This window comes from Pezoporus occidentalis, unplaced genomic scaffold (assembly GCF_034315485.1).
Source record: "Pezoporus occidentalis ecotype Australia unplaced genomic scaffold, CSIRO_AGI_Poc_V1 ctg98, whole genome shotgun sequence".
In the NCBI taxonomy this organism is placed as follows: Eukaryota; Metazoa; Chordata; class Aves; order Psittaciformes; family Psittacidae; genus Pezoporus; species Pezoporus occidentalis.
In genome coordinates, this window is record NW_026916347.1 from 1,507,506 (window position 1) to 1,535,328 (window position 27,823).

At 42.0% G+C, this 27,823-nt stretch overlaps 1 protein-coding gene across 1 annotated transcript in view; it reads right to left on the reverse strand.

Moving 5' to 3' along the window:
• Nucleotides 1-2,577: 2,577 nt before the first annotated feature.
• Nucleotides 2,578-27,823, reverse strand: part of ANTXRL (ANTXR like) — a 57,841-nt gene continuing 32,595 nt past the window's right edge. Inside the window, exons 15-18 of the mRNA XM_062606861.1 lie at nt 25,732-25,830; nt 23,774-23,941; nt 22,498-22,578; nt 2,578-7,192 (exon numbers count right to left, since the gene is read on the reverse strand). Of these exons, the coding sequence (XP_062462845.1) occupies nt 6,962-7,192; nt 22,498-22,578; nt 23,774-23,941; nt 25,732-25,830 (579 nt within the window). The 3' untranslated portion in view covers nt 2,578-6,961. The remainder of the gene's footprint in view (nt 7,193-22,497; nt 22,579-23,773; nt 23,942-25,731; nt 25,831-27,823) is intronic.

Consider the following 27,823-nt stretch of genomic DNA (forward strand, 5'->3'; position numbering starts at 1 on the left):
GTTATTAATGCACAAGGGAAGAGAGGCACAAAGCAGCCACAGTTGTGTTTTTGAAGAGGTTGGGCTGCCACATATGCTTGCCATATTTTCCCACTGGCTTTGGTTGTCCAAAAATGCTTTTGATGACGAAAGGGTATCTTGGGACTCCTGTTTTCAGCTCAAAACATCTTCCTGTGTACCAAAAAACTAGAAACTAGAAAACATTTTAGGGCTTTTAGTATTTTAACCTGACAGTACATAAGCCATGATCAATGAGGAAGGAGTAGCTTTATTCAGTCAAATGCATGCTTGCTTATTACACGTGGCTATGTCCTGGCTGCTATGTTTCCCTGCGCCCTCTGGGAAGACTCATGCTTTAAATCCCTATCCCTCTGCCATCGCAGGGAAAAGTGTTTATCTCCAATATGAGGTGTTCTAGGTCACAGACCCTAAGACATTTCTAAAAGACCCCTATTTCTATCATGAAGAAACAGACAGTCTGAACCCAAGAATCATGGCCCAGAGGCAGGATGCAGGAGGACACCGGCATGGTGCTACATGGCTGTTGACAGGCTGGCATGAAGAGAGCTTACAACATTGAACTCTGTGGCAAACACAGATGGGGTTATCTGAGGACCCGCAATGAAGTTTTATCCACGAACAACAATCCTGCACCTCTGAAAGCTTAAAAGGAAACATTATCTATGTCACAAGCAAAACCACTCAGCAGGATGTTCCATTTCTGTCAGAGAATTCTTTCATCTCAATCTCATCATCTCACTATTCTCCTGGGCTGCAGTCAAGCAGGAATCAAAGTGATACCTAGCTAGGAAACTTCATGTAGCCTCCGTTGCAGTAGAAAGTGGGGTCCTCAATGTGCATGAGGGGGGGAACTTTGAGGCAGAACCCGATGAAACCTGACATGAGTACTAAACCAAAGGGCAAAGCACATTCAGAAAGTAAAGATGAGACAACTTCCAGCACAGGCAACATGCTCTGCCTGTGGTTTCCTAAGGAATGGGAGGATAGGGGTAAAAGACATTTTTTCAGTTCCTAGCTCAGATTGCTGCAGCCAGTAATATTCTTGCTGCTGAGTTCCATGTAGCCAAATAGGGTATGCTGGTGTATGTCCCCATGTAAATGCCACTCCTGAGACTGTAAAGTATGTTTGATGAAAAGATGCTACATCAGCGCTAGAGGTTATTTATAGACAAATCCGAAACCAAAATCCTGGATCTGCACATTCCCAATCTCCGGGGAAGTTCAGGTCAAATCTTAACTTTGTTGTTTTAGGCATGCATAAACCTAACCAACCACATCTGCAGCCAGTGTCAGGTTTTTGTTAATGCAGAACAAAACTGCCCAGAGCCTTGGCTCCAGGACCGCTTTTGTTTATCTGATCTCCTTCGAGAGCCTGGCCCTGCTTTTTGCGTAAGAAGCAGATGGAGGAACAAAAAAGAGCAAAGGCCACAAAACCATTTTGTGTGAGTATTGTCTTGGCAGTCTGGGGAGTAGAGTGAGAGAAAGGCAGGCTCTTTGTCTGAGCCCTTGACTCCACAAGGGAGGAGCACATCTCAAAGCAAAGGATTTTAGCTCCCGTTAGCAGCACAGTCAGAGTTGGAGCTCCCAAGAAGGGAGGGCGATGCCTGCCTCAGCCACCATGCAGCTCCTACCTGACTTCATGTGGCTACCATACCCCCAAAAATCAGTGCCTGCCATTTTTGGAGATGAGGTTCACACGGGTTCAGAGGACTGCATGCGTGCAAGGACAAGCCTCCTTTCCGATTGCATGCAGGGCTGTGGCTGCCATGCTGGGCAGACTGAGTGCATAGCACAGCTCAGCAGCTCTGCAGCACCCTTGATTACCCATAATTGCAGCCTGATAGGATTGGAGATTTTTGTGGCCTACCACTGTTGATCTTCTTGCCTGTCTTATGTTTCCATGAGCCCCACTCCCCCCCCAGCCCCAATCTTCAATGGGGTTCAAAGAGATACAGAGGAAGCATTAGAAGCACAGAGGGAAGAGAAAACTAGTTTCAGAGGTAGTGAGGGAGAAGGTGATTTTAAGATCCAGTCCTGCATCCTTCAGGCAAGACTCCTAAAACAGTAGTTGTGTTTGATACCTGTTGACTCCAGGCTCCATAGGTATAGGATTTGCCATAGTATTTCTCTTTGCTAAAGTCTTAAGCTCTAACATCTTGTCTTGGGTGGCTTCTACTTTGCATTAGACAACTTTTCAAGACAGTCACTGTAAATTCATACCCCGCCCCATGTGCTAATCTATGTTTGAGGACTGACTCCAGTAAAATTTACTCAGCATTTCTACCCTGCTTACCTGAGATCTGAAAGCGTTTCCAACAAACAATGGCTTACCTTTGAATTAATTAAGCAAACACTGAAATTCTCAGGCTGGAAACTGGAAACTGAAACACAGAACATAGCCTTGTCTCCAGTCAAATAATGAATGGGTAGCAACTTGAGGATAGGAATTCTGACAGCCCAACCCCGCTTTCTCCACCTGACCATTAGGTGGCTGAGCTGATCACAAACGAAGTGCAGACAAAGCTTGTCCCTTCTTAAAATAATCCTGCAATGGAATTCTCTGTAGTGTTTAACCAGTAAGCACTTTTATTGTTGATTTTGAATCCATTAAGACTACATCATGTTGGATTATAACACTTTGGCTACATCTCCCACATTTGCATGCAGGCATTACATTTGCAAAGTTTTCTCAGAAAAATGGAGCAGGTGCATAAAATCTATAAAGATTATAGGATTATAATGTGGAAGCAGCATGTCAGTTACAGAACTTTGTACCACATGTAACAGGAACAAACCCACACACCCATGTAAAACTTCTCTGTCCCCCCAAAATCCAATTGCTTCCTCTGTCCCTCACCTCCATGCCCCAGCTATCAGCCCACATCCCCACTGTTTTTGAAAACACTTATCTTCTTCTAAAAAAAGTTTAGTACAGTACATTTTTTTCCCTTAAAAACTAGAACATTTTTCCTTCTCTACCCCCTCCCCCCAAAAAACCATAAAATCTATCATAATCTACACATCTGTTCAAGCACTGTTATATGTTAGGAGTCTATTGCATTATTCAAAAGTATCAGATTAGTAACAAACTTCTAAACAAACTAGGATGACCCAAAAATTCCCCTTCCCTAAAAACTACAGAGAACTGAAAATGCTATACTGCATTATCACACTTGCATGCATGTATCCTGAGCCACCTGTATTTATTCACCTTAACCCCTTTTAATAAATAACTGTCCAGCAGTAACATCCTGAAGTGTGCTGTCTCCTCCAAATTAAACTCTATATTTACAGAAGTAGGGCTGTTTTCTCAGTGAAATGAGTTTTTCTAAAAAAAAAAAAAAACCCAAAATGAAATAACAACAGTAAAACCAACATACAAATAAAGAGAGAAAGCATATTACTGATCATGTTGTCTAAAGACCAACAGGAGTAAAAAGCATCAGGAGCACCAGGTGCACATGCATCTGAACTGGTACAGTTCAGGAAATATGTCATTCATTGTTATGCTCACTCATTCAGACGAGGAGCTGATTCTTTTCCTTTCTCCCCCCGCCCCCTTTACATTTAGGACCGTCTGCTCTGCAGTCTACTCTCACAGATGGCAATACACGCACTGAGGTTGAAAGATGGCCATAAACACGCTTTGATCAACATGGTTCTGTATCAGCTTTAAACACATGGGGTTTCCATCACTGCTGCTTTGCGCTTTCTGCCATGTCACATCTGTGCTGTTAGCCAAAGATCCTCCTAATCCACATTTTTCTCTTGGATTTGGGGAAGCATTAGATATCCACTTTTTGCAAGTTTTGGTTGATGCTATATGCTGGAAAATACAGGATGATCATCCCACATGAGAACATTTCTTAGCATTTCTTAACATTTACTATAATCAAAACTGACATACAAGCATACTATAACAAACCTTGAAATATCAAGCCAGTTGGAGGGATTTTGTCCATTTATTTTGAGCCAGGTCTCAGCTGGTAGACACCAGTATTACTGCCTTGATTTCAGTTGGCTTATTCTGATTTGATTTGCCCCAAGTAAGTTTCAAGCTCAACAGACAATAAAGTAGCAACCATTCTCTCCTACTGCATTGTCACAGTGTCTGAGATCACTGCAAATGGGCACATTTCTAGACAACTAACAGGCCCTTCTGTAGCCAGTGTAGCGTATTCACTGCCCCCCACCTTTGCAAAGGCAATTCAGTTCAAGTTCACTTTTTCTTCTTCCCACTTCACTGGCAAACTAAACCTGCAGCGCTCCTATTGCAGAAGCTGCAGCCAAAACACAAGTTACACACCAAATGCTTGATTTTATATAGTGAAAATGCTGGAAACTCCATTTATGCTGAATCTAATTTTCAAATTGATGGTGCTTTATCATATAGAGATCTCATCACTGGAAGTGCAAACCACTCCTATTCTCGCTGCACTTGATAGGGATGCAGAAACTGTTAATATCTGTTATCTCTGCAAGACTGGCTATACCAGCAAAGAATATTACTCCTTTCACCTGCAAAAACCAGGCATGTTGGATATGTTACTGTGAGAAGCCCTCCCTAAGCCAACACCTCCATTCTTACTGGAAGTAAGTCAAGTTCTACCAACATTAACAAATACAAATCAGTACAAATCTGAAACAACTCTACTGACCGCCCTCAAGATCTGTACAGGTGCAAGACAATACAAAATCTGGCTTCCAGGCTTTTTCATTAGCTAAAGCTTACTCCTGTGACTGTGTGTCACACTGGCTGCAAAAGGCCTTTCCATTCATAGCAGTGCTACTCTGAGCAATTTTTGTAAAGGAAGAAAAAACCAAACAAAACCCAACACAGCTCCCCCACACAAACACAGACACACACACACACACTTCTTTCTCCTCCAAACAGAAATCCATTCTTATGAAACAAATTATGCAGACCCTATTCAAGTGACTAAAATGAATGAGGAGAAGGTTGAGTACCCCCCAATTCTCCTTTCTGATTACAATGAAGTCACAGGTCAGCAAAGTACTGGGCATAAGGATGTTCCTCTCGACCTGCAGGACATTTTAATGCATGCAGAAATGCTTTGCTGGCTTAGACCTAAATTAGGAACAGCTCCAAGGCCAGCAGGCACCTATGACTATGATGCCACTACTTGCACCAATATATATGAGGTAAGAGTATAACTCAAGAGCAGAGCAGTGCAAGAGGAGAAAGAGGCTCTGTGGTTCTTCTGAGTTTATCTTTGACAGCCTCAGCTGCATACACACGGCATGTCACAGTGATCAGCATAGACTGATGAGAGCTTGGTATGGTGTTCTGCAAGTGGGACTTCCACTGGAAACAGTAAGCCTGATCTCTGTACTAGCGCAATTTTATATGTCTGTAACAACTGCATGAAGAGGCCTGAAATCTGGAGTAACCGCATGATACTGTCAGTGTTTTATCTTAGACTTATGTGCCAGTAACTACTGTGATGTGCTACACACCCCCACCTACACACAGATGGAGAGATAGGTATATGCTGTGTCATAATGCAACATAAACATTATTTCTACAACTATCCTAATAACACAGGCAGTGCCAAAGCAAACCAGCATGGGAATTGGCAGCCACCCTCTCCAATACCATAGGTAGTGGCAAAGAAAAAGCAAGCTCAGGTGTTGTTTTGATTCACTAGGGAATGATCTGGGCACAACCCATTCACGTATTGCTCAGTGAACACTATTCATGGGCTGTCCCACAATCCCGCGTCATAAATTCCCACCTCTGTGTGGGTGCTCCCATCACTTTCTGGTGACACACAGAATGAAGGTCAGAGGTGAGCAGTCACACTGTTTGGGAAGTACTCTAGCCAAACAATATATAAAACAGGGACAAAAGCTCATGCTGACACTTCATGCCATGCCTCTCGACCACAGGTAGACTGCAAGGTTACATTTAGTGGGATCTGGGCTGTCTAAAGAAAGAGCTACTTATAGAGGAATACATATTTTAATCACAAGAGGATCTAGCTCTGCTTGGCAGTAAAATCAAAAGAAAATTTATCTAATTAAACAGTACTGGAATCCCTCAATGCTGCTGATAAAAATAATACATGCTGTTTGCATATTACAGCATTCATACTCAAATCGCATGAATGCTTGCTCCATTTTAGAACTTGTTTTCTGTAAATAAAAACTAAACACCTGGCCAAAATGTTGGGGTATTTTTTTCAATGTTCCTCTGAACTTTGGACAAATCTGAACCCTGGCCATCAGTGGCTATCCTATGCAACCGAGTCTAAACATATGCAGAGATGGCAGGTTCAAACCCAATTTTCTCAGCAAAAAAAGATATCCCTCTTCCATGCTACATTACTGTTGCTTGATTATTGGCACATAGTCTCATTTTACCTCATTATTGTTATAGCCTTCTTGTAAACTTCCATGGAAATTCCACCTGCAGAACCAAAGGCAGAAAGTTATCTTTGCAATTACTGTTCCATATTATCATCTGCATGCAGTACTGTTGGGGAAAAGAAAGCAAATTTCTCAATGAACTATGTTTAACCAACTTGCAGGTGGCAGCTATCGAAACAGCTGATGCACATGTACTGGCTAAAGTTATTAATGAATGATTTGACATACCAAGCCAGACAAATGTCATATGTAAATAGATCTTCAACTGTGTACATATAAAGCTGCTACTGTATCTAGATGATTCACTTTGGTTTGTTTCTATATCCCATAGCTCTGAATCTATCCACTGAATGTTTACTCAGCACGTGTGATATAAATATATTCATACACTAAAATTGACACTTGGCAATTTTTCCTTTTTTTTTTCCTTTTTTCTTCTTTTTTTTGCTGACCAGCAACAAATTCTGATATCTTTAACTGTAAACCGATACTCAATAAATATGCTGTGTTCAGCAGAGACATGTTTTGTCGATCAGGTTTTTGCTGCACTCTAAGCCATGGGCTGTGGTGGTGGGCGTGAAGGAGGAGGTCCAGGAGGCACTCGGGATGGGGGTGGTCCAGGAGGTGGCTGCCTGGAGGGAGGCTGCAGAGACACAGGAGGAGAATGATTCCTTGGAGCGTTGTTGAGAGGAACCTCCTCACGCCGCGGCAGCTTTGGTGGTGGGCTGTAAGGGGCAGAGGTTCCATCCGATTTCACTCGAGTGAAGTTCATGCATCTTCCCTGGAGGTAAAGAAAAATTCATTATTCATAAAACGCAGGTGTTTTGACTCAGCAGAAGCTAGCCAAAGGGACTACAAGCAGAGGGGCCAGGCTGCACATAGAGATCTTCATCCAGTTATCATTCACTGCGTCCTAAACATGACATTCAGACCATATTGTAATAAAGATCAGCACTAGAAACTAATGCTTCCAGGAACTGTGGTGGAACTGTGTATGACAACAGTCATACCTGCCTTGGTGAGATCTCTGACCAGCAAAGCTGTGCTTGACAATAACCTCATAGTAGACACAGGATTATACCAGAGGAACAACCTTAGCAAAGACACCATCTGTAGCTTTGCTTTTCACAGTGATGCTAGCCTAGCTGCTGTCTGTGCTTTGAACAGTGCACTGGGATAGTACATCTGTTTTCTGTGCTCCAGTGTAGATTTGGCTTCCCTCACTAAAACCAACAAGGTGTGGGACTTGCACAAACAGTTTTCCAACGAGTATGTTTTCAGAATATATGTGGAATGCAGGCAGGCAGAATGTGATGGGAGAACTGTGGATGGAGATTTTAAAACAGGAGTAGCTTGGGTTTGAAAAAACACCAAGAACTGGGAATGTTCTAGTCAACTGGCGGGTAAATGCAAACATGTCAGGGTTTCCTTTAGCCAAAGGAAAGCTTTGCATAGGAAAGCTCTGCATAGGTTACAACTAACTAAGTTCCAGACAGGAAGAAAGACGGATCCAAAAGACCACCTAAGCTTTTGCTGTGGGGAGCAGCCAAAGGCTCCCAGGCACTTCAAAACTTACATGGCAACCTCAGACACCAAGATCTCTACTGTCTGCTCTACTTACTCATCCCCATGACCCCTGACTTTTGTTACAAACTGCCCCGCCATTTTTGTGGAGGCCACATGAAATCCTGCAGACACAACCTTGTGTGAGGAAATGCAACACTTGGCACCACTGTCTCCACCTCCTCACCTATGGAGGTGGGAGGAGATGCTTGTGCAAGCGCCCAGCTGTCACAAGCTTGGCAGAAGCCTGCACCTTGAAGTCAAAAGGCCTCTCATTGTCATGTACAAAGACTGAAGATGAAAACTGCCTGAAATGCAGGAGTGACACAGCCAAAACCCCATTTACAGGAGCTGGGATGTGGTTTCCAAATAAGAACTGCGGGCTGGAAAGTACCCATCCCATCAGTGATGAACTCCATCTGCTAGCACCTTCTCCTTTGCGCAGCAAGCCTGTTTTGGTCCATGCAGCAATCATCTTAATGATGACAACCTCTACAGCTTAGCGTAGAGGGGAATGTTACCTCTTTCTTTCTTTTCAAGACAAACACTAACTGAGGGAAAAGGAGAAAAACTGGTTTGTTTAGAAAATATCTGTCCCAGAAGGCATCTTCCCTTTGTTGTTTTGAAAGACCTGCAGAGCCATGATGCGATGACACCAGAGGTTTAGGTTGGACACTGGAATAAACAAACCAAGTTCAGCTCAAGGTTATGCCAACATCTCCCAAGCAAAATTCAGGAGAAAGACTCCAGGTTTAGAAGAGCTTATCTAAGAGCTAAGCATCTGTAGATCAGGATCCCCAGAGCTACCAACGGCTGTGATAACAGGGGAGTACATCAGTGACAGATGGCTGCTAAATCAGTGCTGCCTGGCATGACAAAACTCTGAAAATGCTTAGGGAATAGGATGAGTTTCTGTGGCAACCCCACAAATCACAATTTCCCCTGGAATCCAGGCATAAGGCATCACAGGCGAACCACAACTATGTTTTGTTAAATGACTTGTTCATGAAAACTATTTCTTTTAAAAGAAGGGGATTGCTTAAGTTTGTGGCTTCTCTGAAGAAAGCCAAGTAGTGTATCAGGAGAAGCTTAAATAAGCTCCAGAGAGCTCAGAAAATGATTCAACAAATGTACTAATCTCCAAAGGGTACCACTGTTCCACTTACTTGGATCGGATGGCTCAGGGCTGCAAAAGCCCAGCTGCAGCCAAGAGTTGTTTAAATGGGCATCTTGTTGCCTGTATGTGAGACCTACTCAGTAGTTCTCCATCCTAGCTTTCACCATCACAATTCACCACTGCACTTAAACAACAGTATCAATAAGTAGGATAAAATCCTCTTTCTAAAAATCCAGGCTTGTTACAGTACATTTTAGTTATGAACCAGGTGCAAGACAACACTACACTGGAGCCAGAGCCTTGCAGGGAAGCAAAAGGCAAGAAGTCAAGGTCTTGGTCACTTCTGTAACAAAGATAAACCATTGGATCAATAAAACCAAGTCAATACTTTGCTCCATCACATAATTTCAGTCCTCACCAGCACTGGAGTGAGCAGCCACCCTTGTTAGCTATTTGTCTTCTGTTGTGCTCCATTGTATTTAGAGCACACTTGGAAATTCAGCAGTATTTACTGCCATGCAATGAATGTCACAGATATATTTAATAGCTGTACTTCAAATACATTTAGAAATATCAAGGCTGAGTTTTCGTAAAGATACGCATTTAGAACAGCTAAATAATCACCCAGAAGGAAAAAAAAGAGGAAGTCAGAGGTATTCAGATTAAATGCACCCTATGGGGAGAGAAAAAAATAAGGACAATCTCGCTCACAGTAAAAGCAAAGCTACAAACCCAACACTAGTGCTTTTGCTTACAAGCCTTTTCTGCCTCTCTGTTGTGTCTCTTTCCCAAACATCAATTCCAAATATATTCATAGTCTATAATCAAAGGGGATCCCATAAATCTGTTTGCATTACTTTCACTTCAGTTAAAGTGATAGGCGACGTCAAACTGCTGCCAGTTTCTGCCACACTCACTGATTTGTCAGACAGATGGGTAATTTAAAGGCCATGCGCCGCACTGTGTCATAAAAAATACGTTTGGGTTGGGAGAGTCTGACAGATAGAGGCTTGGATGATCGATGTATGTATTGTGACACTTCCTCACAAAATATTATTGGCGTTAGCCTACAATCTCATATATCAAAGACTTCTGGTGAACACTGGAGGAAATCCTCCTGAGTACTTCAAGCAGCCATTGATAAAATGAGGCCGAATCCTTAGCTAGTGTAAGTATTAACAGACTAAAGGGAAAGGGAGGAACAATTGGTAATAGACTGTAAATTGCAGTTTGGACTTATCAAGCATATTTCATCAAAGGATTTCTAGGTTGAAGAACTAAGTCCTCTGCTCATCACACTTCCCCAATAACACGGGTATTTTACCTAATATGCACACCCCTCTGGCGTTAGTTTATATAAAAAAAAAATCCATGATGTTCTGCAAAGAAATATGCTAACCACAGGATTTTTAATATTCTGTGTTTGAAAGGACTAAGTAATTTCCTCGCCAAAGGCATATAAAGGCTTTTAAACCATAGGGAACATGGACAGAAATCAGGCATGCTCACCTATGCTCTCCTTGCACAGGAGATTAACAGGGATTAAGAGCAACCTCCATTTTAATAGTGGTAATAGCAGGTATTTTTTCCAGAAGCATGGTATGCACTGTTTTGGGGAAGGTGTCAGAGTTGCAAGGTGTGCTAATACCAGGATGATCTCAGGCACAACAGCTGTCGGTAGCTGCTGTATTGTTTTCTAGGAAGCAGATGAGCTATGTAAATCCAGTTTTGTCTGGTTTCAGCCCTGCTCCCAGTACAGCAACCATCAGATGGTGCAACCCACACCGCGTACTGTCATTCACGCACTAACTGAAGGTCAGCATTGTGCCATATGGAGTTACGCCCTTACTTCAGCTCACATCTGCACAGTATTCCTAATGCACAATTATTTTGCCTCCCCATATGTCCATCTACTTGTTAGGCTCTTGTTATGCTGCTTGCCAAATTGGCTTTCAAAAAGTACAAGTACTGAAGGAGCAGGATCTGCTCTTGTCCCGACTCCAGCCTTTATCCCAGTATAACAATCACATGTGCAATTCAGGCAATTTGTACTTCTAGGCAATGATTCCTCGACCACCTAGGATGTGTTTTTGTGTGGTTTAAGCTGGGGGGAAGGAAGGGAGGAACCTCTTGAAAGCCACTGCATCGTGTTTCTGGGCTACTTTCGCCATAATTCTCAGTTCATCATCCCCCAGTGCTTGTTCCCCCAAATTTTTTGCTACTACTCAGCATGTTTTCAATGGAAAGGAACTACTGTTAAAAGAATCCAGGCAATTCAAAGAGCCCACTGGGAAAGTCTCTTCATCATGATACTAAGAGCACTTCAGAAAAAAAGAACTTAAAAAATCACCCCATCCACCAGTAGCTGTCCCTTTTCTCTGTTCAATTTAATACATGAGTGTTTATTCAACAAAAAACAAATCCAGTTTGTTTGTGTACACAAAAGTATGTGTTTCTTATTTTTAGCTGCATTAGCTGACCTAATAAAAGATATAATTTCTTTACAAATGATTTTTGCTTGTTACAAATTTTGCTTGAGTTTTCATTCACTCCTGGTTTTATTTATAGAGTCTCAGTACTGTAAGTCTGAGTAGCAGAGGGAGGTATCTGACTGAGGAGTTGGATTCTCTTAAATGTCTACTGAAATTTCTTTGTCTTTGACTTTGCAAGAATATGATACATAGCTTTACATTTTAGAATGGATTAAATAAAATCATTCATTTAAAGTTTGAGATTAGCAATCCAAAGCACCAGGCCACCAAATTAAAAAAATAAAGTAGCTCCCAGTCAAAAGTATTACATCTAGGACACTGGAATGTGAAATGAACATAATTTCCTTGGGCTCAAATAAGTAGTCACCTTTGTCCCCAATTTTGTTTATGTATGTCACTGAGATGACGCTGCCAGCTTACAATGGATGTGGTTCATCAGCATGTAGCTTTACTTCCTAAATATCTATCAATAGTGCAGTGTAAAAGTGGAGCTCTAAAACTCAAGAGAATATATCCAGGTTTTTGCTCTTGTGGTTACAAAACCACAAGAGTGAGCATCTACAAAAAGTCAGAATCACTTTAGCTAAGTGAAGGTTTTGATCCACACACCCAGAAACCAATGGGATAAATACCTTTAAGATCAGTGACTTTTGCAAAAATTTAACCTTGGAAAAATTAAGACGACGGGGTAATCTCGGTCCTCTAACAAAGAACGAAAGTGTGGTAGCAGAAACACCTACCCTGAGTATCCTAAACCAGCAACAGTGTGGGGAAGCTTGTTTAGCAAAGGTATTTATGAATGGCATAGATTGTGGATACATGAATTTTATAGAGAAAGAGCTGAATTGAGGTGGTACAGAGTTTCCACTATTCGAGTTCCCTGGGCAAGTGTCAGGATTAGCAGCTGGCTCCTCATGAACCAGTATCTATGTGCATCAGCCTTTGCCAAAAGCTTCCTCACACTGCCCTGCTTCATGCTGACTGTGCACTGAACATGTCACGGCTCATTAAAACCTTCATGGATTTCCTGGGAATTGCACTGATTACCCTGCAGCATACAGGCTAGAAATTAGTAAGCTGCTGAAACAGTTTGTCACATAAAACCTAAGACTGCCTGGTTTACAGGCATGTTCAAGTAACTTACCAACTCCTACTCTTGCATTTGGGACTCAGATATTGGTTTTGTGTTGAAAAAGAAAGTACTGGAAACATCAGAGATTCCTGTATCAGCAGTTTAGAGGCTGATCATGTTTCTGGGTCAATAAATATATAATCTATAATTAATTTATAGCTGTATTGATCATATTAACTTGAATCATCACTGTTAATTATGTGGTTATTGCATTATTCATTATAAATAAATTTATTAGGTTGTAATTAATTTTTATATGTAGCCATTTAAAGTTATTAGGTCTCAAATCAAAACATTAAATATCAACATAAAAGATTTGCTTGCATGAGAATCTGACTCTTCAAGTATCTGCCAGTTTAATAAGTCCTTTCCTGTCAATAACAATTTTCTGGGGATCTATTTGGCAGCTCAGCACTGATGCCTAAAATTATGATAACCTGAAACTATGATGAGGTAAGGAAAAACGGGGTCGGCTGAAGTGTGGAGGATTTCAAAAATAAGGTCCTGTAAAGTGGCAGTGTCCCAACAATGAGAATATAATTATTATTTTCTTTAGTGCTGCTTTTAAAAAGGAGAATTAGTTCAGCTTCTACTTTATCCAGTGGCCTCTTTCTAAGTAAACTCATATTACTTCTGCTCCCTCCATCTGTGATGGAGTTATTGGAGGGGAAGGAAATCACTGCATTGTGGATTGTGAATTACTCATATGGCAATAGCCAGGACCCTATAATGACCTTAGGTACATCAGATAAAAAATTACAAAATGATGAATACAAATGCACATGGATGACCCAAGCAGCAGCAGCAAACTCTGTTTACTGTGCAGCATGAGCGAGGTGATGCTGCAAGAGGTGTAACCTACTGAGCTCACTCAGTGTGCTTCACACTGCAAAGGAATTAAATTGAGCTTTAAGATGTGGGAGGTAACACAACTTTAAACAGGACACATGCCCTGAACCAGGACGGAGTAGTGATATTTAAGAGGAGCTGAGGCACATGCAGATCCTTCACACAGTCCACAAAGACACTCTTATTAACAAATTGTATGCCTTTTCTCTTACATTTTAGCAACCAAACCAACCTACCCACAACCCAGTCACTGGCTCCCTGGTGCAGCACCAGGGAGAAACAGCACAGAAAGCTCATCCCTGCCTCAGAAACTATGAGGCCCAAGTCACAAATGAGAAGATAGCATGTTCCCTGCATACAGGCTGGGAACAGATCACAGGGTGACAGCTAAGCAGTGGTTTGAGTTAAAATCTGTTGGCTTAGACAAGGCATGGCCCATGCTGCTGCCCAGAAAGGTGAGGGATGTCCGAGACCCTCTCACAGAGGCAAAGGGGGACCAGCTTTGCTTTGTAAAGGGGCTGGGAGAAGAAATACTTCAGAAGCCCATGTGCCCACAGCCATCTTGGCTATGGGAGCAAATACCTGAGAAAGTAGGATTTATGGAGTGGGGAAGGAAGGAGAGAGCACAGGAGTTCTTTTTACACGAAGTGTGTGATAAACCTCCAGTTTATCTCAGTCCTCCAGGGACTGAAGGAGCAAGGCTGCCAGGGCAAACTTGATCACAGGCCCATGCCATGCACCACACATAAAAGCAGCAATAAAAGTCATCTTTTGGTTCACTTGCTGGCCAAGGGAAAAGTCAACAACAACCAAAAATCTTTCAGGTAAAAGAAATATGTCAAAATAAGTTTCAATTAGGCTTGAAACATACGTTGTTCAATTCAAAACATCTTTTCTTTGAGTTTTGGACAGAAAAGGTGTTTCAAAACAAATATTGAAAACATTGAGGCTTTTTCAAGGGTATTATTTCTACTTCAGCTAATTCCACTAACATGCAAAAATATTTACAGACTATCTAAAAAAGCAGTTTTTAGTCAAAACAAAGAGAATCATGTGGAAAATAGTGTCCAGATTTACTACCGAATTAAGACAGGAACTGTTTTACAGTAAGATTAATAGCTGCAGTATTCCAGACTACTGTAGCTTCTTTAATCAGGATACAGATAGTTGAATACAATCCAGTACTGATAGGTTCTCAAGACACACATCAACAGACACTACTTCCCAGTTCACAGTCCCAGCTGTGCATGGCACTGCTTGAAACTAGGAACAAGCCCTTTGGGAGCAGTCTATTCAGTTTGAAAACTAGTGCAGGAAGACACTGAAGAGAAGCGGACTACTTCCAATTTACCCTTGGAGAAACAAGCCAACAATGACGAATGTGAGAGCAATAGCTTAGCCAGGGTAACTGGCCTTTTAAGCTAGGACCATGACTTTTCACCAAAATAAACTCTGTGCTGAACACATCCCCACCATTCAGCTCTCAGACACCTGATACCACTTTTCCACCTTAGTCACACAAAGCAAGTGACATGGACACATGGAGAACCCATCCCAGTATTGAAGACAGATCTATTCAAATAATTTGCATCACTCCATTCAGCAGGAGCTGCATATTGTTTCCAGCCCTGTCCTAGCAGGAAAATGCAGCAATGCGCTACAGACACCTCCTGAAAGAATGGCCAGAATCACAAGGTATCTTGCAGGAATGTACAAAACATCACATGTCTTGGACCTTGCTGAGGTTGTGGCTGAAGTAATGCACAGTGCAGAACCATACCAAAGCCTGTTGATTCTGAGCCCTAAAAATAACGAAGTGGCAAAGGAACAGAAATGGATAACGCTGGACATCAAAGTTAAGATCTATCAGGTGTACTTTATACTCAATTACCAATCTTAAAGTATAGTCATGCCAGACCAAGTCCCACCCAAACTTGAGAGGAATGTCTTACCCTAAAACATGATTTACTGCATTCCTCTTTTTTGACAGCTTTTATGGATGAGGCTTCCAGAGTGGAGGAAGTGAGGAGTGCCACTGTCAGGTCATGTCATCTACCCAAGGTTATGCAGAAGCTTTGGGTCAAAAATCCCAATATTTACAAGTTCAAGACTTGTGACTCACATCCCTTGTTTTAACCACGGCACCACACACTTCCACACTTGAATGCTGACCAGACTAGAGTGTGGTTCAAGAGAAAAAACAATGGTGGTTGGTTTGAAAAAGATTTTTCTCTTTCCTTTGGTGTTTTCAGGGAAAAGATCACCTAGAGTGGGGATGGCTTTGGAGCATAGCAACAACAGCAACAAACGTTTAGTGGGTGCAACAGGCTCAGCCTTGAGGTATTGGTTACTTGCTGGTAGCAGCAAATTAGGTCACAGAGGACCATAACTGGTCTTAGTCAAACTATAATTAAGTGGTATCATGCTTTCCAAGGTGAATTATTTGATTGACTCTTCAGGAGCAAGCTGAGATTATAGCGAGCACAGAGGAAGGACACAATGCTCTTTAACCGCCTAGGGTGTAGGATAATGCTGGAGACTTGGAGAGATTTCTGGTGAAAATGGTTATTATTTTCTTTGCCTCTGCCAAAAAAGTAAGACTGTGGCTCACCTCACAGAGACGCTGCCTCTTTGTTTGGAGTCTGGAAACAGATACAAGTATCCCCAACCCTTCTTTTGGTAACTGGTCCTTAAATAGCTCTGCTGCTGCCCAGAGCAAACAGGTGGTAAACCCAAAATTCCAGGTTCCTCTAGCTTCTCTCATAAGGACTTTCTTCTCCTGGGACGAGACTCCTACAGTTCATTATCAGTGCTGACATACTCTGTACAAAGCACAGAAATCCTCTCCTCCTCCAAAACCTCTTACATTGGATGGAATAGCTCCTTGGGACAGAACCACCTTATTCTTTCTAGGAACGAACACACCAGGGAAGCAATTAAAGTACCAAAGTCCTGACATGGAACCCTCCTTCACATTCCAGGTATGTTTCACCTATTGCAGCTTGACCAGTCCATCAAGTACCAGCTCTGCATCTTGAAGCCACTTTTTAATATGACTACCCCACTGCCACCTCTCTCACACAAAGTGTTACACACCCTGGCATCAACATACCAGAGACAGTGGCCTGTCCCCTGCAGTAGAAAAAACCCAGGTACACCTCCTCTATTTTTCAAAGGTCTGCTCCACTCAGAGTGCCTGCCTGGCCTTTAGCATTACAAGAAAGGACGCTGCATACCCTAGTCCTTAAGTTGTCCAAACATCTTAAAACCACCAGTGTTGTTACAAAGAGTGCAGGGTGTCATGTTATTCCAGAAGCAATTCCTATACGAGACTAAAAATGGCATATAAAACTGGAGGATATTATTATTAACCTGATGTTTATGTTCAAAACCAGATTAAATCAAGACAAAGACTTAACAGACATAGGTCATACACTCTTCAAGTTCTGCAGTATCTTTGTGTTACTTCTACAATGGCAGACTCAATTGCTCATTCTGCATATTGGGAAACTGATTCTTACATGGTTACTGGAAGTATGTAAGCAGACTGCTAAGGAATGTTGGGTAGGTTAATTTCTGGACTGTACCCAACTCAGGAGACAATGAGGGATGTACAGCTCACAGCAATCCAACTGAAACAAGGTAACATGAGGTTCAGCGTTGACCTATGGGTGCTGCCAAGAAACAAATACACATTGGCTGCAGCACATCTGTTCATTTGCACATGTAAATCAGATCTGAACACAGAGTCCTAGCCAGCAACTGCAAGTTTATGCACTTGTTTTCTCAAAACAGATATACCTTCACTTGTGGGCTTCCTCCTAAGGCCCAGAATAGTCACCCAACTTCAAGCCAGGGCTGCATAGCTTAGACACACTATACTCTAAATATTATCATGGAGCATCAATGAAGTACTGCCTGGAAAATTTCAATAACAACACAAAAGAGCCTATTCCCCCAAGGCAGGCACGTCAGTGTTGCAGTTAGCCAAAGACTTATCCCAAAGTCATGCTTCCTATTAAAACAGGGAACAGAACAGGTTCATCAGGTCCTTTACCATAAATACTCAATTAAAATCAAAGTGGTACAGATGCTTAGAGACTAGAGAAGAGCCCTCTGGCTACCTAACAGAGTCCATCTATGAAATGTTCAAAGTGCTGTTAGGAACATGGTCTCACCGTCCCAGAATTTACTGTTAATCTCACCATTACTGTGGAACTACAGTAAAACAGAAATTAAGTAACTTTCATCAACTACAGCCAGGGTCTCTGAATTCACATCTCAGTGTCTTAAACACAAGGCCAAACTTTCTTCATCCTGTTGTGTGCTAAGTGGCACCAGCCCGGGGGTTTTTACACTGTCTTCAGAAGAGCCCCTTGTGGTTGTTGTTACTGAGCATGCTGAGCATTACTGAGCTCTGCCAATTACTACTTAGGCAATTACAACACATCTCCAAGCAAGTGGCATGGAAGCCTATTAAACACCATTACTTGGTCTTGAAAAGAAATAATAACAATGAGCTCCAAATAATAGTGGTAACTGGGCAGCTAGTGTGGAGTGATAGGCTGTATTCAAACTGCTGGCCACTTGTAGCTAGCAGCCAGAAAGTAATAACTAGTTGTTAGTAATCGATAGGCTTGGTGTCACACCATTCATCTGAGGAGTCCCAGGTGCCTGACAGGACTTAACTAAACCTCACAGCTGTAAGGAAGATAAATAAATATTCTCGTGATTATTTTGCAGTTGGGAAAACAAAACCACGTAGTTGTTGTGGTCAGCATTAAGAGGAATTGCTCAACATTTGAGGGTAATCAGACCTGAGCTTTAACTTCAGTTTAAGAGTGATCACTTTCCAAGGGACATGCAGAATAAGGAACACAAGGAACTCCCGTTCTCATTTCAGAGGCAAGTGTTTATAATTCTAGCTGCTGTGCCTTGTTCAAAGTCCCACAGTAACTCAATAGTGAGAACTTGAACGGACCCAGAAGTCCCAGCTTCCAAAATGACCAGCAGCTCATGGTTTGTAAACTTTTTGACTGCACAACAGCCTTTTTACCTTCAGTTTTATGGAAGAAAGAAGGCAAAAAGGCTTTCAGATGTTTGTGCAACAGCCTGCTTCTAGTGTCCTTCCCGAGGGAAGGGTTTTGCATGTGCAAACCACAGGGTAGTACTGCTAAAGTATTGTTTTTTTTCTAAGTGAAGTCCCATGAGTACAAAAAGGTGATGGTGACAGTAAAATCCAGGCTATGTTCTCTGTTGCAGGTAGTTTTCAGTGACAAATATGAGATCACTTTCTAAAGATTTAAAGTAAACAAGAGCAATTCTGCCTGTGGGGAAAAATGTCGTCTCTTTTTCAATGAGGTTTTTGGTAAACCAAGCCTCAGAAATTCCTGTGACAGTATGTGCTGAAATGCAAAATGGAATAGATTTGCTGAAAACAGCAACTAAGGAGACCATTTGAAAGAAGCATCTCGCTTTCCTCTCTGCACACATTGGGGCTTTTAATGTTTACTTGCTGGTGTTCATAACACCACTGCTTTTGATCCATGAAGCCAAGAGGGAAAACTTGAAAGTTCTTTTTTTTTCAGAGGCTACTGCAGAGACAACCTGTCCCACCAGCTACTGTGGTTTCTATGAGATACTTCAAGATAGCCAACCGTTAATATTTCACAAACTCCAATCTTCATGGCAGCCCCCTGCAAGCTTAGAATCAAGCTCAGGAGGACACCAACACAGTGATGGAGAGTCCTCAAGGCAGCCTGAGCATCCCGGGCAACACACAGCTCACCACGCCACGTGGCCACTCTGACACTCTTCCTGTTGCTGGATGAGCAGTGTTCCTACCTCAGAGCTGTCAATCCTTTTCTTGGGCCAAAAAGTGACTGCTGGTCCTGTAAGCCCTGAATTTCTGGGGGAGGAAGGGAAGAATAGCAATCTTGCTCTAAGGGATCCATCACTGCAGCAGTAGCCCAAATATCTGTGAAGTCTTCACCTTCATATATTACTGCAAGGAAGAAAGCCCATCACTCCAAAACAGAGATGCTAGCCCTTTTTCAATTTTTTGCTCCTCTGCTGATGTTTTCTGACAGCTCAGCAAAAAGCCAACCCACAAATAGCAGCCTATCTGCTAATGATGGGGTAGAGCTAAGGGTGTTTATCCCTTGCTGTCCCATCCTAGTGCAATAAAAGCTTCTGCTAGGGGTGACCTGCAGAATTTGAGTGAGTAGGGTCCTGTGACTCTTTACTGAGGTACTTGTCAAACTAATAACCACTTTCAGCAGTGGTGCAGTGACATGATCTTGAATGGAGACCAAGAGGAGGAGCTGTTTGCAGAGCCAAGCCAAACACCGTGGGCATAGCTCCCAGGAGAAGGGGCATCAGAGCTTGTGCTTGGCTGGTTTTCTTTAAATCACAGTTCCAAAAAGCGCCTGTGATTTTCACAGCCAGTCCTATTAGTACAATCCTGCCTAATACTGATAGGTCGTCCATCCCAAGATCATTTTCTTGGTAAGTCTGTAGAAGCATGAGGCAGGGCAGGAAAACTCTCGGTAGCCTCGGCCAGCTCTGCAGGGAGGCCATAACCCCTTGCTACCAGCAGCCCAGTTCCTGTGGTGTGAGAATATCAGAGGAAGGAGGCAATCACAATCCCTCTCTCCAAGATCACTGGCCTGTGGATGGTACAGTCTGAAAGAATGCCATGCACAGAGGCATGTCAAGCTGGACTTTCATGTCTACCCAACAGTAAACCAAAATCTTTTGACTGCAGTCACCACTCTGTGGAAAAGTGACCTTGTCCCTGCCTGGCCTGGATCAAATGGAGCAGTGGGCTTGCTCTTGGGACTGCCAGGCTCCTCCAGCTCTGCACAGCCATAGCTCCAGGCTCTCCACGCTGTTGGTTACTCATAGCACTGGCTTGATCTCCCTATTCTTCAGACACAGTGTGTGCATGTGTGTATGTATACTCATATATACTTATGTGTACATAATGTATATTTATATACCCCTTCCCCCCCAAAAAAGCCTAACTTACAAGAATCCAATTCTCCACTGAGAGATTTTTTTTTTACTAGAAAAGTAAACCAAACAATAATCTTGGTCTTTTCTGTGCTCACTTTCCCCATGAAATACAGGCCTGTGATGTCTCTTTTTAAAACAGCAGAGGGATTTCCAGTCATTTTCTTTTTTCATGTTCAGTATTCTTCAGCTTTAGTTAATTTCACAGGCCAGGGAACAGAGATGATCCTATTCTTCCACTGAATCTGGCTCAATAGAATTCTTTCCACCCTATTTCCCAGATGTACATTTGATTTTTCTAATGTTCTCGCTGATACAATAATCCTTCAGCTCATTCTGTTTTACACTGACTCTTTTGAGGCCCTTCTCCTCCCCATAGAAAAGCTGGAAGGCAAGGAACTAAGGATCCCTGTTCGGAGCCAGCCCCCTGCATGTTTCTTGACTGCGCAGGCTAACAGAGGCACTGTTGTACTCTGCACTGACAGAAATGTACCAACCAAGGGAGTGAAAGGCAGAGGATAGATTCATACTATACAATGCTAGTGCTATCAAAATACAGCTGGGCCTAAAGAGCCTATTCAGAAGCTCCAGATCGTGCTTAAAAAGTAAATAAGGTGTTTTGAGCACAGCTGCTTTGAAAAATGCAGCTTAGTGAAACAGTTAAAACCATTTTAGAAAGTAGCACAGGAAGCTGAGTTTGGTCTCTTAGTTTCCTCATGCACCAAAAGAAAAACAAAAGAAACTAAACTTGAAATACTGAAGCTGTATGTTTGGTTAATAACCAGACAAGTGTCATAATGGTATTTTGCCATAAACCACAGCAGTACAACTTATTTGCCCTAGATGATGCAAATTCGGGATACTTTTAAAGTCCGTTATTAGATGTGAAGGTCACCCAGGAAAACAACCCCACACAAGGGCCTCTGCACCACTCCTACCCCACAACAGCACTTAGTGGCCCCTGCTGTAACTCTGTAGCCACTTCCCCTTGAGAGCTAAGGTGATGAAATATATGGACTCTGGCCAGAGAAGGGCCACAGTGGGGACAAAGGTGCTGTCATTTCTGTTCAGTCCTCACATTTCACGGTGGCACTGCGGAAAGCCAAATCACACCTTCAGGTGAAACAGCCCAAAGCAGCAGGACTCAATTCTTAAGAGAGTTTTCCCCTCAGAGTAACAAGACAGATAGAACCATAATGGTGCTGGGCTCTCACAGGGAAATTGTGAGAGCTCTCAGCTAAGCTATCACAAGTGACCCAGGGGGAGCACACAGACATCTCCACATCTCTGAAAGGCACATACTTCCTGCTTCCTTCCAGGAAGAATCTACTTCTGATCAGTGTTTGGCTAATAGACTTTATCAAGGCAGGAGATACCCTCTGTTTACATATAGGATATGACCAAGAAATGTGTCTTTGCACAGATTTTTACAAAAAATTTTTTCTCCATTAACTTTGATGACTTGTTTCTACATCACCTGCACGTTTCCCCATGAGTTCATGATTTCTTTTATTATTCACTTAACTCTATTATTAAATCCGAGAAGCATTTTAATGAAGTTGGGTAGGAAGGATAATTACTGTTGTAAAATGACTACTGCATACTAAATTCTAAATGAACAGTCTCAAAGAACGGATCTCCTTTGACTTCAACACGTGTGACCAGGAAAAAAAAAAAAGGCTAATAACTAACATGGCTGAAAAAGGTCTCATATACTACTGTGGCTGGCCAACTTCTTCCTCAGCCTGCTCAGCTCATCACAGTGAACACATTGCTGTTGACCTTTTGGGGCAATATTTTAAAATTCATGCCACAGCAAACATTTTAGCTCATTTTGAACCTAGAAAGGTGGCTGGAAGGGAAGAGCATTGCCGCTGCAAACAGAGAAGTGACATGCCAGCGTGTTTGCAACACCTTACCTTGTCCCCTGGTTGCGGTCTCATAAGAGAGACTTGATCATAGCCTCGTCGAACCAAAGCCCACAGTGCATCAAGTTTGCCCTGGAATATATATGTATAAAAAAAATAAAAGTAATGTGACCAAGAAATTTTGGAAAACAGCATGAGATTAAACTACAGGAAGTTGATTCAGCTTTTCTGTATAAAATTGTCTGCACAAACATTGCTCCTGTGCCCTTGCCCTCTGTATATTGCTTATCTGGACAGCCAGAAAAGAGACCTCAGTGGGGTAACATGTACCCAATATGCAATGGGCCAAATTCAGCCTGCCTCAGTCCTCGGTGAGTCATACTCACTGAGGATGACTGTAGTTTAATGTGAACAACTCCTGTAAAATGCACAATTAGACAGGTGTTACGTTAACAAAAGGCAGAACCACGAAGTACTGTGCTGATGGGAGGTGAGCTGCAGCATGGATAAACAGCCACAAAACTACCTACCTAGGCAGGCGTTAAAAGAAAAAATAAAATCACAGCTACTTTCCAGACAATGAATTCAAGCACTGTTAAACTCATCTGTGAGCATGGTGGGGAGGGGAGACCTCATCTCACAAAGCACTGGTTTGGGACATAGCCACAGGTTTCTGGGATGAGCATGGTATGCTGCTCCCTTGGCTTGTGCTAGCTCTCCAGCTTCCTTCTCTGTAAGTGGAGAGAATAGCTCTGCTCTGCTCTGCCTCCAGGGTTGTGTGAGGATACATACATTAAAAGACAGGGAGATATCAGATACTATAATGATATGGGACAAATGGGTATGAAAGTGTGGGAAGACTGAGCGACTTGCCTAAAATCAGAAACTGCATCTTGTGGCTGAACTAGAGGGAAACAGCTGAATCCCAACCAAAGGCCTTCGCCACAGTGCAGTCAAAAAAGGGATGCACTTTATGTGATCCTCCTTGTATATTGCCTTGAGACAGCATTAAAAATCATCTAGCCTTCTTAAGAGTTGAGATGTCTGCTGTTATAATCAAGGCTATGCAAAAATGCCTGAAAAGAAGAAATGAGCTGAGGGAGGGAAGATGTCTACTCATGCCTGCCAGTTTTCCTCAAAGAGCTATTGCACCACATTGCCAGGTGAAATGCATTTTCCAAAAAATGAGCAAGGGTAATGGTTACAGGCCTTTTTTCTAAATAGGCTCTCCCCAGCTCCACTGTAAGAAAGGCTGCACTAAGGAAGCAGGATGTAGCAACATACACAACAGAAGAGACTTGGTAAAATTGAGGGGCAGACGTGCTACCTTGATTGGAGTGTACCATTTCCGCTGGGAAGGTGGTTTTCTCACATGGGGCTTCCTCGGCTTGGGTTCCCATGGCTCATACTCCTGTTCTGGCAATTTAATAATAGCATTTTTGGGCTTCTCCAATTTTGCTCCTTCCTCTGTTGACCCCTTGTCTCCCCATCGCACCTGAAGTCAGGAGAACACACTGTAAGTCGATATTCTTCAGCAGTCCCCACCAGCAGGTGGCTTTCATAGACATTAGTTAGTTTCTATCAGATGACCCAATGCCACCAGATATGTAGCCCATTTTATCAAGGCACCAAGCTTGCACTGTAATCAGAAATGCACATTTAAGAGACAAACAGTCTCACTCAAAAACTGCTTGAACTATTATCTTTTGTACCATCCAGTAACCTAAGTTGTTGTGGGAATTCACAGCACCCAGTGCAGATTAACCCATTTCCAAGAGCAATCTGAAGCACTCTGCCCAGCTCTGCTAGGACACAGGTGTACAATGCTTCCCATTGCCTCATGCAAAAAGCAGACAGCAGCTCCAGCTGAAAGCAGGCAGTCTTTACAGGCAGCATTAAAGAGCTCTGTTGTTCAGTTCAAATAGTGAAAGAGTCAATTGAACAAGTATGTGAATGGTTTAACAGCATCAGCCCTCAAACCTGTATGGCTCTTCCAAAGATGACCTTGTACAGTCACAAAACAGGTCAGTAACCTTAACTTTACACGCCGCACACTACTTATTTCAAGCTGAAATTCTGATTTTGCTGTCTGACTTACCTCAAACAGAAATGTGACCCTGCATTCAAGGGCAATATAGTGTTACTCAGCATCAATGATAAAATTCTAGGAAAATAGTCAAGCATATTAAGATGCAATACATCAATGGCACACTTGCAGGGACTTGCTGTGAAGCCACTGCTTTCATTCTGTTAGTCCTAGCTTGGTCTAGATCCTTGGCTGACTTATGTTAGACCACCTCCCTTAACTATCAATTAAATCTAGTGGAAGTTTCTGGTGTGACATCCCTAAAAGTCATTATCAGGCCCTCAGCTGATATAGGTGAGTGATAATTCCCTGCCTTATATTATTCATGGTTAGGAATATTGAGTTGATTTCACTAACATGGTTATTTACAGGAATTAGTAGCTGATCACAGCATTAGCCACTGATTCCCTGAAACATACATGCCACAAAACAGGACACAAGGCAAATTCCTTTCAGAGTAACACCTCACTTTACACACTAAGACTGGCTTGTGCATGAATCCCAGGGCAGGATTTGATTCATTGGCCAATTTCAGCACATGTGGTTTTGTGCATTAGGAGTTAATACTTAACTAAAAAAACCCAACCAATCAACAAACCAAAAACCCCAAGACCAAACAAACAAGAAACAAAAAACAAAACAAAAAAAACCCCAAACAAACAGAAAAAAAAACAAACAACCAAAACACACACCCCCCAAAAAAGGAAAAAAAACAAACCCCACCCAAAAACAAACCCAAAAGAATAATATGGGTGGACTGAAGAGAAAAAAAATACAACACCCTAGCTTAAATTCCCCAAGTTAACTGCCCCCAGCCAGTCAGGCACAGTGTAGATGGCACCCTCAAATCCTCAAAACTGGTGTGTAACTCTGCCTGAAACAAAAGAATTGAACCCAACTGCACTGAAGGGTTGATTCATTAATTTAAAACTTCTTTTGGTGCTTATCTCACTTCTTAACTTGCAAATTTTCTCTAGCTCATAATGCTAGGTTCATTTAATTATTCAGGCAAATAATGGCAGCTTGGTCTCTGTTACTAGGACAGCAGGTGCAATCAGCTGGACAAGCCCTAATTAAATCCCAGTCTCTAACCCATCAAGGTAGCTTTAAGAAAAAACAACAAAACACATAAAACCAGATTGTTATAATTTATAACTAAACATGCTGATTTTTACAACACTAAAGAACAAGCCAAATACCTCCATCCTCTTAATCCCACCAACACCTCGACCTCCATAATAAGATGCGTCCACGGTTGGCCACTTTTTCTTTGGCAATCCATCTTCATCGTCAGATTCCTATGGGAAAGTCAGGGAGCTATTACTTCTGTTCTCACACAAACAGTGTAAACTATGGTAAACAACTGAACATCCTATGGTCCAGCCCTTGGATATCTGGCTTTGTGTGTTATACTTCTTATTTGCTGACAAAAAACAAGAGTTTTTTGTCTCTCCAGCTGCAATTTTAACCAGGGAAGCCAAAGAGGATTGCCTATTCCTCTCTCCAGGCAGTTTTTATGCAGCCAAATATGCATTGAGCTTCAAAATCATAACTGATTTTTAAGGGAAGGCAAAGTGAAAATGAATCATATGTTATACTGGCTTACCACTATTGCTATGCAGAAGGTGCAGCAATCAGTTGGCCTAAAGAAATCATTTGTTAATTGCATTTTTAGAACTTAATGTCATCTAACAGGGAAAAAAGCTACTACTGTGAGTTTTCTAACATGGGCATCAGACCATTTTCTCATGGCAGCTGTAACTAGTTATTCTGTGCTGCTTTGTACAGTCTGGCTCAAGCTGTACAATTTGGAACCAGGACTGGGACTGGAGAATCTCCAAACTATCAGGAAGCTCAGATCCAGAGTTTCTGACCTGCACTTATAAAGACTGCAGATTATTTTTCTGGAACGTGGGAGAGTCCGAATCAGGCATTTACTTCAGGTTCACTGTTCTGTTCTTGCTTAACTAAAAGCTGGCAAATGTTTATGATTCAACAACCCTGGGAACACTTCTGCTCCCATCATCAGCTGACAGAAGTCACTGGGATTTCTCAGACTCCCTATCATTACACTGAGTTGAGGCAGCTGAAAGTCACACCATGACACCTATAACCAAGGAAAGGGCTCAACAAGCCTCCTAAGGTACCATATTCCTTCCCTACATAAACACAAATAAATACACTTCATGCTGACATGCAGATGTGCACACTGCTCTTGGGCTGGCCCTGCAGTGCTTCTTGCTCATTTTCATCAGTACAAGCATGTTTCTAAGAAACTGTCTAGACATAGTTTTTTACTAAAAGAAATTTAAAATAAATTATCAAGTGAAATCCAGATACTAGAGAATGACACAAGTTATTGTCACATTACTAGGTGACATTTTCTCAGAATTGTCCCACATGATTCTATTGGAATACAAAAGGAATTGAGAGTCCAAAAGCCAACAAGTTGTTTTTTTTTTAAACATGCTGTTATTTTTGTTTGTTCGTATTTAACTTTTAGGTTATGCCTCTGAGAAAGGTTATTTCCATCAGTTATTCAGTGACATCTGATCTCTCAGCTATGGTACATGAGTTAGCTCCTCCAACAAATGCTTTAGTATGGCCAGGCAAGACTAGAGTTGACATTTTCATTAACCAGTAAGAGGGGGTTGTTTTGGTTTCATTTGCGGGATGGGGTGGAGGAATCAGTTGGTGGGGTCTTTGGTGCTGGTGTTTTTTTTTTCTGGCTTTTTTTTTTTTTGTTACTGTTTGTTTTATCCTAAGTCAGGGAAACAAACATACAAGGAAGGTACTGGGATTTGGTGTTGGGTTTTGTTGGTTCGGTTTTGTTGTGGTTTTTTTAACAAACAAATTTTATCCCACTTCGTGGACAACTAAACCAGTACCCAGTGAAATACATCAATAGTTTTAACTCATTGATATTTAATTTCATTGTGAACTTGAGTATAATATAAAATACACTGGCTCTTACATGTGATGTAACAGAGATTTCATGCGTTCATGTCTTAATAATCTTTGTTATACCAAATACCCCCTACACTGAACACATAGCAAAGCAACATAAACAGCTACCACATATATTTTGAATAGTAATGGAAATCTAATGCTTGTGGTTTAGAACAAGTTTTAGATAACTATATTCAGTTTAACAGCAGCAATACTAGATGTATCAGCTAAAGGCAACTCACTATACCTAGGAAGACTAGTGCTAAGTATAACAAGCCCACACTCCATACTGGATATCAAGACAAGTAATCCCGAGTAAAGGAATGGATAACATCTGTATTC